The sequence below is a fragment of the Bufo gargarizans genome, chromosome 3, assembly GCF_014858855.1.
Source record: "Bufo gargarizans isolate SCDJY-AF-19 chromosome 3, ASM1485885v1, whole genome shotgun sequence".
Classification (NCBI taxonomy): Eukaryota; Metazoa; Chordata; class Amphibia; order Anura; family Bufonidae; genus Bufo; species Bufo gargarizans.
Genome location: NC_058082.1, coordinates 250,207,189 through 250,225,113, shown reverse-complemented (window position 1 = coordinate 250,225,113; position 17,925 = coordinate 250,207,189). Strand labels below are relative to the sequence as shown.

Below are 17,925 nucleotides of genomic sequence, written 5' to 3'. Positions count from 1 at the left end.
TGAGTGCAGCTCTGGAGTATAATACAGGATGTAACTCAGGATCAGTACAGGATAAGTAATGTATGTACACAGTGACTCCGCTTTCTCTGTAGATTCATCATGGCAGTGGCCTCATTCTTACTTTTATTTGTTCTTTGTTTCAGGCTATGGAGAAGGTTGAGAGCCTCGTGGAGAAGTTCTCCCACCATCAGCCAGTCATCGTGGACGCTGTGTATGTGGAGTCTCTTCCGGTGAGTATTTATCAGTGTGGCAGAATTGTGGTGAATGTCAGGTGCCTTGTTGGCAGTGTGCACACTGAATAGCCCATAACCACAGTAAGTAGAAGCTCTGGAGTCGTCTTCTTCTGTCCAGATGGAAATTCTACGTATATTTGTTGATGACCTCGCTGTGTCTGGGTATGGTTGATGATGACCTCGCTGTGCCTGGGGATGGTTGATGATGATGACCTCGCTGTGCCTGGGGATGGTTGATGATGATGACCTCGCTGTGCCTGGGGATGGTTGATGATGATGACCTCGCTGTGTCTGGGGATGGTTGATGATGATGACCTCGCTGTGCCTGGGGATGGTTGATGATGACCTCGCTGTGTCGGGGGATGGTTGATGATGATGACCTCGCTGTGCCTGGGGATGGTTGATGATGATGACCTCGCTGTGCCTGGGGATGGTTGATGATGATGACCTCGCTGTGCCTGGGGATGGTTGATGATGATGACCTCGCTGTGCCTGGGGATGGTTGATGATGATGACCTCGCTGTGCCTGGGGATGGTTGATGATGATGACCTCGCTGTGCCTGGGGATGGTTGATGATGATGACCTCGCTGTGCCTGGGGATGGTTGATGATGATGACCTCGCTGTGCCTGGGGATGGTTGATGATGATGACCTCGCTGTGCCTGGGGATGGTTGATGATGATGACCTCGCTGTGCCTGGGGATGGTTGATGATGATGACCTCGCTGTGCCTGGGGATGGTTGATGATGATGACCTCGCTGTGCCTGGGGATGGTTGATGATGATGACCTCGCTGTGCCTGGGGATGGTTGATGATGATGACCTCGCTGTGCCTGGGGATGGTTGATGATGATGACCTCGCTGTGCCTGGGGATGGTTGATGATGATGACCTCGCTGTGCCTGGGGATGGTTGATGATGATGACCTCGCTGTGCCTGGGGATGGTTGATGATGATGACCTCGCTGTGCCTGGGGATGGTTGATGATGATGACCTCGCTGTGCCTGGGGATGGTTGATGATGATGACCTCGCTGTGCCTGGGGATGGTTGATGATGATGACCTCGCTGTGCCTGGGGATGGTTGATGACCTCGCTGTGCCTGGGGATGGTTGATGATGATGACCTCGCTGTGCCTGGGGATGGTTGATGATGATGACCTCGCTGTGCCTGGGGATGGTTGATGATGATGACCTCGCTGTGCCTGGGGATGGTTGATGATGATGACCTCGCTGTGCCTGGGATGGTTGATGATGATGACCTCGCTGTGCCTGGGGATGGTTGATGATGACCTCGCTGTGCCTGGGGATGGTTGATGATGACCTCGCTGTGCCTGGGGATGGTTGATGATGACCTCGCTGTGTCTGGGGATGGTTGATGATGACCTCGCTGTGCCTGGGGATGGTTGATGATGACCTCGCTGTGCCTGGGGATGGTTGATGATGACCTCGCTGTGCCTGGGGATGGTTGATGATGACCTCGCTGTGCCTGGGGATGGTTGATGATGACCTCGCTGTGCCTGGGGATGGTTGATGATGACCTCGCTGTGCCTGGGAAAGGTTGATGATGACCTCGCTGTGCCTGGGGATGATTGATGATGACCTCGCTGTGCCTGGGGATGGTTGATGATGACCTCGCTGTGCCTGGGGATGGTTGATGATGACCTCGCTGTGCCTGGGGATGGTTGATGATGGCCTCGCTGTGCCTGGGGATGGTTGATGATGGCCTCGCTGTGCCTGGGGATGGTTGATGATGGCCTCGCTGTGCCTGGGGATGGTTGATGATGACCTCGCTGTGTCTGGGGATGGTTGATGATGATTGGGATGATTGATTGTATTTCTGGTCTTGGAGTCATCTCCGTGTCTCCGACAGGTGTTGGTGAAGCTGGTGAATCAGGTGTGTGACAGACGTCCGGGCTCCGCTGTGATGCTGCTCAGCCGACAAAGCTCTGGGAAAGTGCTGTGCGCCTGTCACGTCCCGAAGGTGAGACTCACGTCCTGCGCACTCGCCGACTATAGATCAGCCGATGGATTTCTTTAATACGTCCCTTTTCACCGGCGCCAGTTTAGGGGAATTATTTATAAAGCCCCAATGTATTACTGCTTTCCAAAATGGCATAAGCGCAAAGTATCAAGTGTCGGTGACATCTTCAAGCCCTTCTTGTCCAAGAAACCAAAGACCCCCCTTCCCATACAGTTACACATTACCTGCGTTGATACATTGTAACAAACTACCAGGACAGGAGTAAGATCTGTGCTGCTGTTGTTCTTAGCTCACAGAGGATTGTCTGAGCTGATATATTGTAACAAACCATCAGCTGTTTGACCGTTTTTCAGCATTTGGATGTAAACTAGAAAACTCCAATACACTGACAGCAAGCAGAGATTGATACACAAAGTTAACAGAGAGTTGCATACGTTACACAATACGCTAATTCAGTGTCATGGATATAAAATCTGAAGCCACTGTTTCTCGTGCAGTGCCCCCTCCCCACAGGTCCGGGGGGTCTCATACTTTGCTCTCTCTTCTCCAGGGCTCCACGTCCGGTCTGTCCGCTGCTGATTGGGCCATCGCTGTGTGCTCGACAATGAAGGGTAAAGCAGGAGGCTCCATCGTCGTGGCCAATGGCTCTGGAACTAGCGACACCTTAGACGATGTTCTGCAGACCGCCATGAGTTTTGCACAGATGAAGCAGTAACTGGACGGGAAGCGCACGGAACGCCAATACGCTAATGACCTCAGGTACGAGGCACCTGGACGTGCTCAGAACTTCATATTGGCTCTGTGAGCTGCAGTCACTGTTCTGCTGTTACTAATCACATTCAGAGCTGCAATCATAATTCTGCTAGCTTCCAGGTACAGGAGCACAAAGCCTCGCTGGACTCCCTGCAGGTTCAGTGTCTGTGCAGAGCGTCTTCTGTTGACGCACATTTATGGCACGGTACAGTGGTCATTTTCTGCAGTGCATAGATTTCTACCATGGTGTCTCTGTCGGCTCAGTGGCAGGCAGCAGAATTGTAAATGCTGCTCTGAATGTGACAGGAGCAGACACCAAATAATAAAGGATCAAAATGGAAAGTGATGTTGAAGTGGAGCTGCAGATTACTGGCCACGTCGGCTCTGATGTGATTAATGTTCAGTCAGGATGGAGTTAACATAGGATCTCGGACAGTTCACGCTGAACGAACATTTATTCATCATCGTCGGTGATCACGTCGGGCTGTGCCGGGAATGTGGGACTTATGGACGGTAAGAGCCCAGGCTGGGACGTTCTTCTGCTGGCCGGATGGTCGGGCGTCTGTGCAGTGTTCTCCTGTGGAGATTACACAGATAAATGTCTGCCCTGTACACAGTGTGTTCTGGTTATTGGTGTACTGTACCTTTAAGGTGAGCCCGGTGGTCATACTGAAGCTGAAGGTGACCATGGATGATCCTACTTTTTGGGGGTTGTGCTGCACCGGAGGGAGCTGGAATGTTTTCAATGGCTTCTCTTCTACCTCAAACATAGCCAAGCGTTTCCTAAGCATTTGCTGGACCCGGAGCACTGTAAAGAGATATAGTGATATAGACGAGTCACATAGAGAGCTGCCCCCTGTGTATAGAGTGCTGCGCAGAGGTATGACAATAGACAAGTCATGTAGAGTGCTGCCCCCTGTGTACGGAGTGCTGCGCAGAGGTATGACAATAGACAAGTCATGTAGAGAGCTGCCTCCTGTGTATAGAGTGCTGCGCAGAGGTATGACCATAGACAAGTCATGTAGAGAGCTGCCCCTGTGTATAGAGTGCTGCGCAGAGGTATGACAATAGACAAGTCATGTAGAGAGCTGCCCCCTGTGTATAGAGTGCTGCGCAGAGGTATGACAATAGACAAGTCATGTAGAGAGCTGCCTCCTGTGTATAGAGTGCTGCGCAGAGGTATGACCATAGACAAGTCATGTAGAGAGCTGCCCCTGTGTATAGAGTGCTGCGCAGAGGTATGACAATAGACAAGTCATGTAGAGAGCTGCCCCCTGTGTATAGAGTGCTGCGCAGAGGTATGTAATAGACAAGTCATGTAGAGAGCTGCCCCCTGTGTATAGAGTGCTGCGCAGAGGTATGACAATAGACAAGTCATGTAGAGAGCTGCCCCCTGTGTATAGACTGCTGCACAGAGGTATGACCATAGACAAGTCACATAGAGAGCTGCCCCCTGTGTATAGAGTGCTGCGCAGAGGTATGACAATAGACAAGTCATGTAGAGAGCTGCCCCCTGTGTATAGAGTGCTGCGCAGAGGTATGACCATAGACAAGTCATGTAGAGAGCTGCCCCCTGTGTATAGAGTGCTGCGCAGAGGTATGACAATAGACAAGTCATGTAGAGAGATGCCCCCTGTGTATAGAGTGCTGCGCAGAGGTATGACAATAGACAAGTCATGTAGAGAGATGCCCCCTGTGTATAGAGTGCTGTACAGAGGTATGACAATAGACGAGTCATGTAGAGTGCTGCCCCCTGTGTATAGAGTGCTGCGCAGAGGTATGACCATAGACAAGTCATGTAGAGAGATGCCCCCTGTGTATAGAGTGCTGTACAGAGGTATGACAATAGACGAGTCATGTAGAGTGCTGCCCCCTGTGTATAGAGTGCTGCGCAGAGGTATGACAATAGACAAGTCATGTAGAGAGCTGCCCCCTGTGTATAGAGTGCTGCGAGGAGGTATGACAATAGACGAGTCATATAGAGAGCTGCGCCCTGTGTATAGAGTGCTGCGCAGAGGTATGACAATAGACAAGTCACATAGAGAGCTGCCCCCTGTGTATAGAGTGCTGCGCAGAGGTATGACAATAGACAAGTCATGTAGAGAGATGCCCCCTGTGTATAGAGTGCTGCGCAGAGGTATGACGATAGACAAGTCATGTAGAGAGCTGCCCCCTGTGTATAGAGTGCTGCGCAGAGGTATGACAATAGACAAGTCATGTAGAGAGCTGCCCCCTGTGTATAGAGTGCTGCTCAGAGGTATGACAATAGACAAGTCACATAGAGAGCTGCCCCCTGTGTATAGAGAGCTGCGCAGAGGTATGACAATAGACAAGTCATGTAGAGAGATGCCCCCTGTGTATAGAGTGCTGTACAGAGGTATGACAATAGACGAGTCATGTAGAGAGCTGCCCCCTGTGTATAGAGTGCTGCGCAGAGGTATGACCATAGACAAGTCATGTAGAGAGATGCCCCCTGTGTATATAGAGCTGCACAGAGGTATGACAATAGACAAGTCATGTAGAGAGCTGCCCCTGTATATAGAGTGCTGCACAGAGGTATGACAATAGACAAGTCATGTAGAGAGATGCCCCCTGTGTATATAGAGCTGCACAGAGGTATGACAATAGAAAAGTCATGTAGAGAGCTGCCCCTGTGTATAGAGTGCTGCACAGAGGTATGACAATAGACAAGTCATATAGAGAGCTGCCCCCTGTGTATAGAGTGCTGCACAGAGGTATGACAATAGACAAGTCATGTAGAGAGCTGCCCCTGTGTATAGAGTGCTGCACAGAGGTATGACAATAGACAAGTCATATAGAGAGCTGCCCCCTGTGTATAGAGTGCTGCGCAGAGGTATGACAATAGACAAGTCACATAGAGAGCTGCCCCCTGTGTATAGAGTGCTGCGCAGAGGTATGACAATAGACAAGTCATGTAGAGAGCTGCCCCCTGTGTATAGAGTGCTGCGCAGAGGTATGACAATAGACAAGTCATGTAGAGAGCTGCCCCCTGTGTATAGAGTGCTGCACAGAGGTATGACAATAGACAAGTCATGTAGAGTGCTGCCCCCTGTGTACGGAGTGCTGCATAGAGGTATGACAATAGACAAGTCATATAGAGAGCTGACCCCTGTGTATAGAGTGCTGCATAGAGGTATGAGAATAGACAAGTCATATAGAGAGCTGCCCCCTGTGTATATAGAGCTGCACAGAGGTATGACAATAGAAAAGTCATGTAGAGAGCTGCCCCTGTGTATAGAGTGCTGCACAGAGGTATGACAATAGACAAGTCATATAGAGAGCTGCCCCCTGTGTATAGAGTGCTGCGCAGAGGTATGACAATAGACAAGTCACATAGAGAGCTGCCCCCTGTGTATAGAGAGCTGCGCAGAGGTATGACAATAGACAAGTCATGTAGAGAGATGCCCCCTGTGTATAGAGTGCTGTACAGAGGTATGACAATAGACAAGTCATGTAGAGAGCTGCCCCTGTGTATAGAGTGCTGCACAGAGGTATGACAATAGACAAGTCATGTAGAGTGCTGCCCTCTGTGTACGGAGTGCTGCATAGAGGTATGACAATAGACAAGTCATATAGAGAGCTGACCCCTGTGTACGGAGTGCTGCATAGAGGTATGACAATAGACAAGTCATATAGAGAGCTGACCCCTGTGTATAGAGTGCTGCATAGAGGTATGACAATAGACAAGTCATATAGAGAGCTGCCCCCTGTGTATATAGAGCTGCACAGAGGTATGACCATAGACAAGTCATGTAGAGAGCTGCCCCTGTGTATAGAGTGCTGCACAGAGGTATGACAATAGACAAGTCATATAGAGAGCTGCCCCCTGTGTATAGAGTGCTGCGCAGAGGTATGACAATAGACAAGTCACATAGAGAGCTGCCCCCTGTGTATAGAGTGCTGTACAGAGGTATGACAATAGACGAGTCATGTAGAGAGCTGCCCCCTGTGTATAGAGTGCTGCGCAGAGGTATGACCATAGACAAGTCATGTAGAGAGCTGCCCCCTGTGTACGGAGCCTTGCGCAGAGATATAACTATACAGGAGTCGTATAGAGAGCTGCCCCCTGTGTATAGAGTGCTGCGCAGAGGTATGACAATAGACAAGTCATATAGAGAGCTGCCCCCTGTGTATAGAGTGCTGCGCAGAGGTATGACAATAGACAAGTCATGTAGAGAGCTGCCCCCTGTGTATAGAGTGCTGCGCAGAGGTATGACAATAGACAAGTCATGTAGAGAGCTGCCCCCTGTGTATAGAGTGCTGCGCAGAGGTATGACAATAGACAAGTCATATAGAGAGCTGACACCTGTGTATAGAGTGCTGCGCAGAGGTATGACAATAGACAAGTCATATATAGAGAGCTGCCCCTGTGTATAGAGTGCTGCGCAGAGGTATGACAATAGACAAGTCATGTAGAGAGATGCCCCCTGTGTATACAGTGCTGCGCAGAGGTATGACAATAGACAAGTCATGTAGAGAGCTGCCCCCTGTGTATAGAGTGCTGCGCAGAGGTATGACAATAGACAAGTCATGTAGAGAGATGCCCCCTGTGTATAGAGTGCTGCGCAGAGGTATGACGATAGACAAGTCATTTAGAGAGCTGCCCCCTGTGTATAGAGAGCTGCGCAGAGGTATGACAATAGACGAGTCATGTAGAGAGCTGCCCCCTGTGTATAGAGTGCTGCGCAGAGGTATGACAATAGACGAGTCATGTAGAGAGCTGCCCCCTGTGTATAGAGTGCTGCGCAGAGGTATGACAATAGACAAGTCATGTAGAGAGCTGCCCCCTGTGTATAGAGTGCTGCGCAGAGGTATGACCATAGACAAGTCATGTAGAGCGCTGCCCCCTGTGTACGGAGCCTTGCGCAGAGATATAACTATACAGGAGTCGTATAGAGAGCTGCCCCCTGTGTATAGAGTGCTGCGCAGAGGTATGACAATAGACAAGTCATGTAGAGAGCTGCCCCCTGTGTATAGAGTTCTGCGCAAAGGTATGACCATAGACAAGTCATGTAGAGAGCTGCCCCCTGTGTATAGAGTGCTGCGCAGAGGTATGACAATAGACAAGTCATGTAGAGAGCTGCCCCCTGTGTATAGAGTGCTGCGCAGAGGTATGACAATAGACAAGTCATGTAGAGAGCTGCCCCCTGTGTATAGAGTGCTGCGCAGAGGTATGACAATAGACAAGTCATATATAGAGAGCTGCCCCTGTGTATAGAGTGCTGCGCAGAGGTATGACAATAGACAAGTCACATAGAGAGCTGCCCCCTGTGTATAGAGTGCTGCGCAGAGGTATGACAATAGACAAGTCATGTAGAGTGCTGCCCCCTGTGTACGGAGTGCTGCGCAGAGGTATGACAATAGACAAGTCATATAGAGAGCTGCCCCCTGTGTATAGAGTGCTGCGCAGAGGTATGACCATAGACAAGTCACATAGAGAGCTGCCCCTGTGTATAGAGTGCTGCGCAGAGGTATGACCATAGACAAGTCATGTAGAGAGCTGCCCCTGTGTATAGAGTGCTGCGCAGAGGTATGACCATAGACAAGTCATGTAGAGAGCTGCCCCCTGTGTATAGAGTGCTGTACAGAGGTATGACCATAGACAAGTCATGTAGAGAGCTGCCCCCTGTGTATAGAGTGCTGCGCAGAGGTATGACAATAGACAAGTCATGTAGAGAGCTGCCCCTGTGTATAGAGTGCTGCACAGAGGTATGACCATAGACAAGTCATGTAGAGAGCTGCCCCCTGTGTATAGAGTGCTGCACAGAGGTATGACAATAGACAAGTCATGTCGAGAGCTGCCCCCTGTGTATAGAGTGCTGCGCAGAGGTATGACAATAGACAAGTCATGTAGAGAGCTGCCCCCTGTGTATAGAGTGCTGCGCAGAGGTATGACAATAGACAAGTCATGTAGAGAGCTGCCCCCTGTGTATAGAGTGCTGCGCAGAGGTATGACAATAGACAAGTCATGTAGAGAGATGCCCCCTGTGTATATAGAGCTGCACAGAGGTATGACAATAGACAAGTCATGTAGAGAGCTGCCCCCTGTGTATAGAGTGCTGCACAGAGGTATGACAATAGACAAGTCATGTAGAGTGCTGCCCCCTGTGTATAGAGTGCTGCGCAGAGGTATGACAATAGACAAGTCATATAGAGAGCTGCCCCCTGTGTATAGAGTGCTGCGCAGAGGTATGACAATAGACAAGTCACATAGAGAGCTGCCCCCTGTGTATAGAGTGCTGCGCAGAGGTATGACAATAGACAAGTCATGTAGAGAGCTGCCCCCTGTGTATAGAGTGCTGCACAGAGGTATGACAATAGACAAGTCATGTAGAGTGCTGCCCCCTGTGTATAGAGTGCTGCGCAGAGGTATGACAATAGACAAGTCATGTAGAGAGCTGCCCCTGTGTATAGAGTGCTGCACAGAGGTATGACAATAGACAAGTCATATAGAGAGCTGCCCCCTGTGTATAGAGTGCTGCGCAGAGGTATGACAATAGACAAGTCACATAGAGAGCTGCCCCCTGTGTATAGAGTGCTGCGCAGAGGTATGACAATAGACAAGTCATGTTGAGAGCTGCCCCCTGTGTATAGAGTGCTGCGCAGAGGTATGACAATAGACAAGTCATGTAGAGAGCTGCCCCCTGTGTATAGAGTGCTGCACAGAGGTATGACAATAGACAAGTCATGTAGAGTGCTGCCCCCTGTGTACGGAGTGCTGCATAGAGGTATGACAATAGACAAGTCATATAGAGAGCTGACCCCTGTGTATAGAGTGCTGCATAGAGGTATGACAATAGACAAGTCATATAGAGAGCTGCCCCCTGTGTATATAGAGCTGCACAGAGGTATGACAATAGAAAAGTCATGTAGAGAGCTGCCCCTGTGTATAGAGTGCTGCACAGAGGTATGACAATAGACAAGTCATATAGAGAGCTGCCCCCTGTGTATAGAGTGCTGCGCAGAGGTATGACAATAGACAAGTCACATAGAGAGCTGCCCCCTGTGTATAGAGAGCTGCGCAGAGGTATGACAATAGACAAGTCATGTAGAGAGATGCCCCCTGTGTATAGAGTGCTGTACAGAGGTATGACAATAGACGAGTCATGTAGAGAGCTGCCCCCTGTGTATAGAGTGCTGCGCAGAGGTATGACCATAGACAAGTCATGTAGAGAGATGCCCCCTGTGTATATAGAGCTGCACAGAGGTATGACAATAGACAAGTCATGTAGAGAGCTGCCCCTGTGTATAGAGTGCTGCACAGAGGTATGACAATAGACAAGTCATGTAGAGTGCTGCCCTCTGTGTACGGAGTGCTGCATAGAGGTATGACAATAGACAAGTCATATAGAGAGCTGACCCCTGTGTACGGAGTGCTGCATAGAGGTATGACAATAGACAAGTCATATAGAGAGCTGACCCCTGTGTATAGAGTGCTGCATAGAGGTATGACAATAGACAAGTCATATAGAGAGCTGCCCCCTGTGTATATAGAGCTGCACAGAGGTATGACCATAGACAAGTCATGTAGAGAGCTGCCCCTGTGTATAGAGTGCTGCACAGAGGTATGACAATAGACAAGTCATATAGAGAGCTGCCCCCTGTGTATAGAGTGCTGCGCAGAGGTATGACAATAGACAAGTCACATAGAGAGCTGCCCCCTGTGTATAGAGTGCTGTACAGAGGTATGACAATAGACGAGTCATGTAGAGAGCTGCCCCCTGTGTATAGAGTGCTGCGCAGAGGTATGACCATAGACAAGTCATGTAGAGAGCTGCCCCCTGTGTACGGAGCCTTGCGCAGAGATATAACTATACAGGAGTCGTATAGAGAGCTGCCCCCTGTGTATAGAGTGCTGCGCAGAGGTATGACAATAGACAAGTCATATAGAGAGCTGCCCCCTGTGTATAGAGTGCTGCGCAGAGGTATGACAATAGACAAGTCATGTAGAGAGCTGCCCCCTGTGTATAGAGTGCTGCGCAGAGGTATGACAATAGACAAGTCATGTAGAGAGCTGCCCCCTGTGTATAGAGTGCTGCGCAGAGGTATGACAATAGACAAGTCATATAGAGAGCTGACACCTGTGTATAGAGTGCTGCGCAGAGGTATGACAATAGACAAGTCATATATAGAGAGCTGCCCCTGTGTATAGAGTGCTGCGCAGAGGTATGACAATAGACAAGTCATGTAGAGAGATGCCCCCTGTGTATACAGTGCTGCGCAGAGGTATGACAATAGACAAGTCATGTAGAGAGCTGCCCCCTGTGTATAGAGTGCTGCGCAGAGGTATGACAATAGACAAGTCATGTAGAGAGATGCCCCCTGTGTATAGAGTGCTGCGCAGAGGTATGACGATAGACAAGTCATTTAGAGAGCTGCCCCCTGTGTATAGAGAGCTGCGCAGAGGTATGACAATAGACGAGTCATGTAGAGAGCTGCCCCCTGTGTATAGAGTGCTGCGCAGAGGTATGACAATAGACGAGTCATGTAGAGAGCTGCCCCCTGTGTATAGAGTGCTGCGCAGAGGTATGACAATAGACAAGTCATGTAGAGAGCTGCCCCCTGTGTATAGAGTGCTGCGCAGAGGTATGACCATAGACAAGTCATGTAGAGCGCTGCCCCCTGTGTACGGAGCCTTGCGCAGAGATATAACTATACAGGAGTCGTATAGAGAGCTGCCCCCTGTGTATAGAGTGCTGCGCAGAGGTATGACAATAGACAAGTCATGTAGAGAGCTGCCCCCTGTGTATAGAGTTCTGCGCAAAGGTATGACCATAGACAAGTCATGTAGAGAGCTGCCCCCTGTGTATAGAGTGCTGCGCAGAGGTATGACAATAGACAAGTCATGTAGAGAGCTGCCCCCTGTGTATAGAGTGCTGCGCAGAGGTATGACAATAGACAAGTCATGTAGAGAGCTGCCCCCTGTGTATAGAGTGCTGCGCAGAGGTATGACAATAGACAAGTCATATATAGAGAGCTGCCCCTGTGTATAGAGTGCTGCGCAGAGGTATGACAATAGACAAGTCACATAGAGAGCTGCCCCCTGTGTATAGAGTGCTGCGCAGAGGTATGACAATAGACAAGTCATGTAGAGTGCTGCCCCCTGTGTACGGAGTGCTGCGCAGAGGTATGACAATAGACAAGTCATATAGAGAGCTGCCCCCTGTGTATAGAGTGCTGCGCAGAGGTATGACCATAGACAAGTCACATAGAGAGCTGCCCCTGTGTATAGAGTGCTGCGCAGAGGTATGACCATAGACAAGTCATGTAGAGAGCTGCCCCTGTGTATAGAGTGCTGCGCAGAGGTATGACCATAGACAAGTCATGTAGAGAGCTGCCCCCTGTGTATAGAGTGCTGTACAGAGGTATGACCATAGACAAGTCATGTAGAGAGCTGCCCCCTGTGTATAGAGTGCTGCGCAGAGGTATGACAATAGACAAGTCATGTAGAGAGCTGCCCCTGTGTATAGAGTGCTGCACAGAGGTATGACCATAGACAAGTCATGTAGAGAGCTGCCCCCTGTGTATAGAGTGCTGCACAGAGGTATGACAATAGACAAGTCATGTCGAGAGCTGCCCCCTGTGTATAGAGTGCTGCGCAGAGGTATGACAATAGACAAGTCATGTAGAGAGCTGCCCCCTGTGTATAGAGTGCTGCGCAGAGGTATGACAATAGACAAGTCATGTAGAGAGCTGCCCCCTGTGTATAGAGTGCTGCGCAGAGGTATGACAATAGACAAGTCATGTAGAGAGATGCCCCCTGTGTATATAGAGCTGCACAGAGGTATGACAATAGACAAGTCATGTAGAGAGCTGCCCCCTGTGTATAGAGTGCTGCACAGAGGTATGACAATAGACAAGTCATGTAGAGTGCTGCCCCCTGTGTATAGAGTGCTGCGCAGAGGTATGACAATAGACAAGTCATATAGAGAGCTGCCCCCTGTGTATAGAGTGCTGCGCAGAGGTATGACAATAGACAAGTCACATAGAGAGCTGCCCCCTGTGTATAGAGTGCTGCGCAGAGGTATGACAATAGACAAGTCATGTAGAGAGCTGCCCCCTGTGTATAGAGTGCTGCACAGAGGTATGACAATAGACAAGTCATGTAGAGTGCTGCCCCCTGTGTATAGAGTGCTGCGCAGAGGTATGACAATAGACAAGTCATGTAGAGAGCTGCCCCTGTGTATAGAGTGCTGCACAGAGGTATGACAATAGACAAGTCATATAGAGAGCTGCCCCCTGTGTATAGAGTGCTGCGCAGAGGTATGACAATAGACAAGTCACATAGAGAGCTGCCCCCTGTGTATAGAGTGCTGCGCAGAGGTATGACAATAGACAAGTCATGTTGAGAGCTGCCCCCTGTGTATAGAGTGCTGCGCAGAGGTATGACAATAGACAAGTCATGTAGAGAGCTGCCCCCTGTGTATAGAGTGCTGCACAGAGGTATGACAATAGACAAGTCATGTAGAGTGCTGCCCCCTGTGTACGGAGTGCTGCATAGAGGTATGACAATAGACAAGTCATATAGAGAGCTGACCCCTGTGTATAGAGTGCTGCATAGAGGTATGACAATAGACAAGTCATATAGAGAGCTGCCCCCTGTGTATATAGAGCTGCACAGAGGTATGACAATAGAAAAGTCATGTAGAGAGCTGCCCCTGTGTATAGAGTGCTGCACAGAGGTATGACAATAGACAAGTCATATAGAGAGCTGCCCCCTGTGTATAGAGTGCTGCGCAGAGGTATGACAATAGACAAGTCACATAGAGAGCTGCCCCCTGTGTATAGAGAGCTGCGCAGAGGTATGACAATAGACAAGTCATGTAGAGAGATGCCCCCTGTGTATAGAGTGCTGTACAGAGGTATGACAATAGACGAGTCATGTAGAGAGCTGCCCCCTGTGTATAGAGTGCTGCGCAGAGGTATGACCATAGACAAGTCATGTAGAGAGATGCCCCCTGTGTATATAGAGCTGCACAGAGGTATGACAATAGACAAGTCATGTAGAGAGCTGCCCCTGTGTATAGAGTGCTGCACAGAGGTATGACAATAGACAAGTCATGTAGAGTGCTGCCCTCTGTGTACGGAGTGCTGCATAGAGGTATGACAATAGACAAGTCATATAGAGAGCTGACCCCTGTGTACGGAGTGCTGCATAGAGGTATGACAATAGACAAGTCATATAGAGAGCTGACCCCTGTGTATAGAGTGCTGCATAGAGGTATGACAATAGACAAGTCATATAGAGAGCTGCCCCCTGTGTATATAGAGCTGCACAGAGGTATGACAATAGACAAGTCATGTAGAGAGCTGCCCCTGTGTATAGAGTGCTGCACAGAGGTATGACAATAGACAAGTCATATAGAGAGCTGCCCCCTGTGTATAGAGTGCTGCGCAGAGGTATGACAATAGACAAGTCACATAGAGAGCTGCCCCCTGTGTATAGAGTGCTGTACAGAGGTATGACAATAGACGAGTCATGTAGAGAGCTGCCCCCTGTGTATAGAGTGCTGCGCAGAGGTATGACCATAGACAAGTCATGTAGAGAGCTGCCCCCTGTGTACGGAGCCTTGCGCAGAGATATAACTATACAGGAGTCGTATAGAGAGCTGCCCCCTGTGTATAGAGTGCTGCGCAGAGGTATGACAATAGACAAGTCATATAGAGAGCTGCCCCCTGTGTATAGAGTGCTGCGCAGAGGTATGACAATAGACAAGTCATGTAGAGAGCTGCCCCCTGTGTATAGAGTGCTGCGCAGAGGTATGACAATAGACAAGTCATGTAGAGAGCTGCCCCCTGTGTATAGAGTGCTGCGCAGAGGTATGACAATAGACAAGTCATATAGAGAGCTGACACCTGTGTATAGAGTGCTGCGCAGAGGTATGACAATAGACAAGTCATATATAGAGAGCTGCCCCTGTGTATAGAGTGCTGCGCAGAGGTATGACAATAGACAAGTCATGTAGAGAGATGCCCCCTGTGTATACAGTGCTGCGCAGAGGTATGACAATAGACAAGTCATGTAGAGAGCTGCCCCCTGTGTATAGAGTGCTGCGCAGAGGTATGACAATAGACAAGTCATGTAGAGAGATGCCCCCTGTGTATAGAGTGCTGCGCAGAGGTATGACGATAGACAAGTCATTTAGAGAGCTGCCCCCTGTGTATAGAGAGCTGCGCAGAGGTATGACAATAGACGAGTCATGTAGAGAGCTGCCCCCTGTGTATAGAGTGCTGCGCAGAGGTATGACAATAGACGAGTCATGTAGAGAGCTGCCCCCTGTGTATAGAGTGCTGCGCAGAGGTATGACAATAGACAAGTCATGTAGAGAGCTGCCCCCTGTGTATAGAGTGCTGCGCAGAGGTATGACCATAGACAAGTCATGTAGAGCGCTGCCCCCTGTGTACGGAGCCTTGCGCAGAGATATAACTATACAGGAGTCGTATAGAGAGCTGCCCCCTGTGTATAGAGTGCTGCGCAGAGGTATGACAATAGACAAGTCATGTAGAGAGCTGCCCCCTGTGTATAGAGTTCTGCGCAAAGGTATGACCATAGACAAGTCATGTAGAGAGCTGCCCCCTGTGTATAGAGTGCTGCGCAGAGGTATGACAATAGACAAGTCATGTAGAGAGCTGCCCCCTGTGTATAGAGTGCTGCGCAGAGGTATGACAATAGACAAGTCATGTAGAGAGCTGCCCCCTGTGTATAGAGTGCTGCGCAGAGGTATGACAATAGACAAGTCATATATAGAGAGCTGCCCCTGTGTATAGAGTGCTGCGCAGAGGTATGACAATAGACAAGTCACATAGAGAGCTGCCCCCTGTGTATAGAGTGCTGCGCAGAGGTATGACAATAGACAAGTCATTTAGAGTGCTGCCCCCTGTGTACGGAGTGCTGCGCAGAGGTATGACAATAGACAAGTCATATAGAGAGCTGCCCCCTGTGTATAGAGTGCTGCGCAGAGGTATGACCATAGACAAGTCACATAGAGAGCTGCCCCTGTGTATAAAGTGCTGCGCAGAGGTATGACCATAGACAAGTCATGTAGAGAGCTGCCCCTGTGTATAGAGTGCTGCGCAGAGGTATGACAATAGACAAGTCATGTAGAGAGCTGCCCCCTGTGTATAGAGTGCTGCGCAGAGGTATGACAATAGACAAGTCATGTAGAGAGCTGCCCCTGTGTATAGAGTGCTGCACAGAGGTATGACCATAGACAAGTCATGTAGAGAGCTGCCCCCTGTGTATAGAGTGCTGCACAGAGGTATGACAATAGACAAGTCATGTAGAGAGCTGCCCCCTGTGTATAGAGTGCTGCGCAGAGGTATGACAATAGACAAGTCATGTAGAGAGCTGCCCCCTGTGTATAGAGTGCTGCGCAGAGGTATGACAATAGACAAGTCATGTAGAGAGCTGCCCCCTGTGTATAGAGTGCTGCGCAGAGGTATGACAATAGACAAGTCATGTAGAGAGATGCCCCCTGTGTATATAGAGCTGCACAGAGGTATGACAATAGACAAGTCATGTAGAGAGCTGCCCCCTGTGTATAGAGTGCTGCACAGAGGTATGACAATAGACAAGTCATGTAGAGTGCTGCCCCCTGTGTATAGAGTGCTGCGCAGAGGTATGACAATAGACAAGTCATATATAGAGAGCTGCCCCTGTGTATAGAGTGCTGCGCAGAGGTATGACAATAGACAAGTCACATAGAGAGCTGCCCCCTGTGTATAGAGTGCTGCGCAGAGGTATGACAATAGACAAGTCATGTAGAGTGCTGCCCCCTGTGTACGGAGTGCTGCGCAGAGGTATGACAATAGACAAGTCATATAGAGAGCTGCCCCCTGTGTATAGAGTGCTGCGCAGAGGTATGACCATAGACAAGTCACATAGAGAGCTGCCCCTGTGTATAGAGTGCTGCGCAGAGGTATGACCATAGACAAGTCATGTAGAGAGCTGCCCCTGTGTATAGAGTGCTGCGCAGAGGTATGACAATAGACAAGTCATGTAGAGAGCTGCCCCCTGTGTATAGAGTGCTGCGCAGAGGTATGACAATAGACAAGTCATGTAGAGAGCTGCCCCTGTGTATAGAGTGCTGCACAGAGGTATGACCATAGACAAGTCATGTAGAGAGCTGCCCCCTGTGTATAGAGTGCTGCACAGAGGTATGACAATAGACAAGTCATGTAGAGAGCTGCCCCCTGTGTATAGAGTGCTGCGCAGAGGTATGACAATAGACAAGTCATGTAGAGAGCTGCCCCCTGTGTATAGAGTGCTGCGCAGAGGTATGACAATAGACAAGTCATGTAGAGAGCTGCCCCCTGTGTATAGAGTGCTGCGCAGAGGTATGACAATAGACAAGTCATGTAGAGAGATGCCCCCTGTGTATATAGAGCTGCACAGAGGTATGACAATAGACAAGTCATGTAGAGAGCTGCTGCCTGTGTATAGAGTGGTGCGCAGAGGTATGACAATAGACAAGTCATGTAGAGAGCTGCCCCCTGTGTATAGAGTGCTGCACAGAGGTATGACAATAGACAAGTCATGTAGAGTGCTGCCCCCTGTGTACGGAGTGCTGCATAGAGGTATGACAATAGACAAGTCATGTAGAGAGCTGCCCCCTGTGTATAGAGTGCTGCGCAGAGGTATGACAATAGACAAGTCATATAGAGAGCTGACCCCTGTGTATAGAGTGCTGCATAGAGGTATGACAATAGACAAGTCATATAGAGAGCTGCCCCCTGTGTATATAGAGCTGCACAGAGGTATGACAATAGACAAGTCATGTAGAGAGCTGCCCCTGTGTATAGAGTGCTGCACAGAGGTATGACAATAGACAAGTCATATAGAGAGCTGCCCCCTGTGTATAGAGTGCTGCGCAGAGGTATGACAATAGACAAGTCACGTAGAGAGCTGCCCCCTGTGTATAGAGAGCTGCGCAGAGGTA

General features: G+C 49.5%; 2 protein-coding genes across 3 annotated transcripts in view; one reads left to right on the top strand and one right to left on the bottom strand.

The window, feature by feature from the left end:
* AARS2 (alanyl-tRNA synthetase 2, mitochondrial) overlaps positions 1 to 2,936 on the top strand; it is a 34,221-nt gene extending 31,285 nt beyond the window's left edge. The window contains exons 20-22 of the mRNA XM_044284835.1: positions 144 to 230; positions 2,102 to 2,212; positions 2,763 to 2,936. Of these exons, the coding sequence (XP_044140770.1) occupies positions 144 to 230; positions 2,102 to 2,212; positions 2,763 to 2,927 (363 nt within the window). The 3' untranslated portion in view covers positions 2,928 to 2,936. The remainder of the gene's footprint in view (positions 1 to 143; positions 231 to 2,101; positions 2,213 to 2,762) is intronic.
* A 465-nt stretch (positions 2,937 to 3,401) lies between these two features.
* LOC122930998 overlaps positions 3,402 to 17,925 on the bottom strand; it is a 58,584-nt gene continuing 44,060 nt past the window's right edge. For both annotated transcript variants that reach the window (XM_044284833.1, XM_044284834.1), the window contains exons 18-19: positions 3,610 to 3,773; positions 3,402 to 3,542 (exon numbers count right to left, since the gene is read on the bottom strand). In XM_044284833.1, the coding sequence (XP_044140768.1) occupies positions 3,420 to 3,542; positions 3,610 to 3,773 (287 nt within the window). In that variant the 3' untranslated portion in view covers positions 3,402 to 3,419. The remainder of the gene's footprint in view (positions 3,543 to 3,609; positions 3,774 to 17,925) is intronic.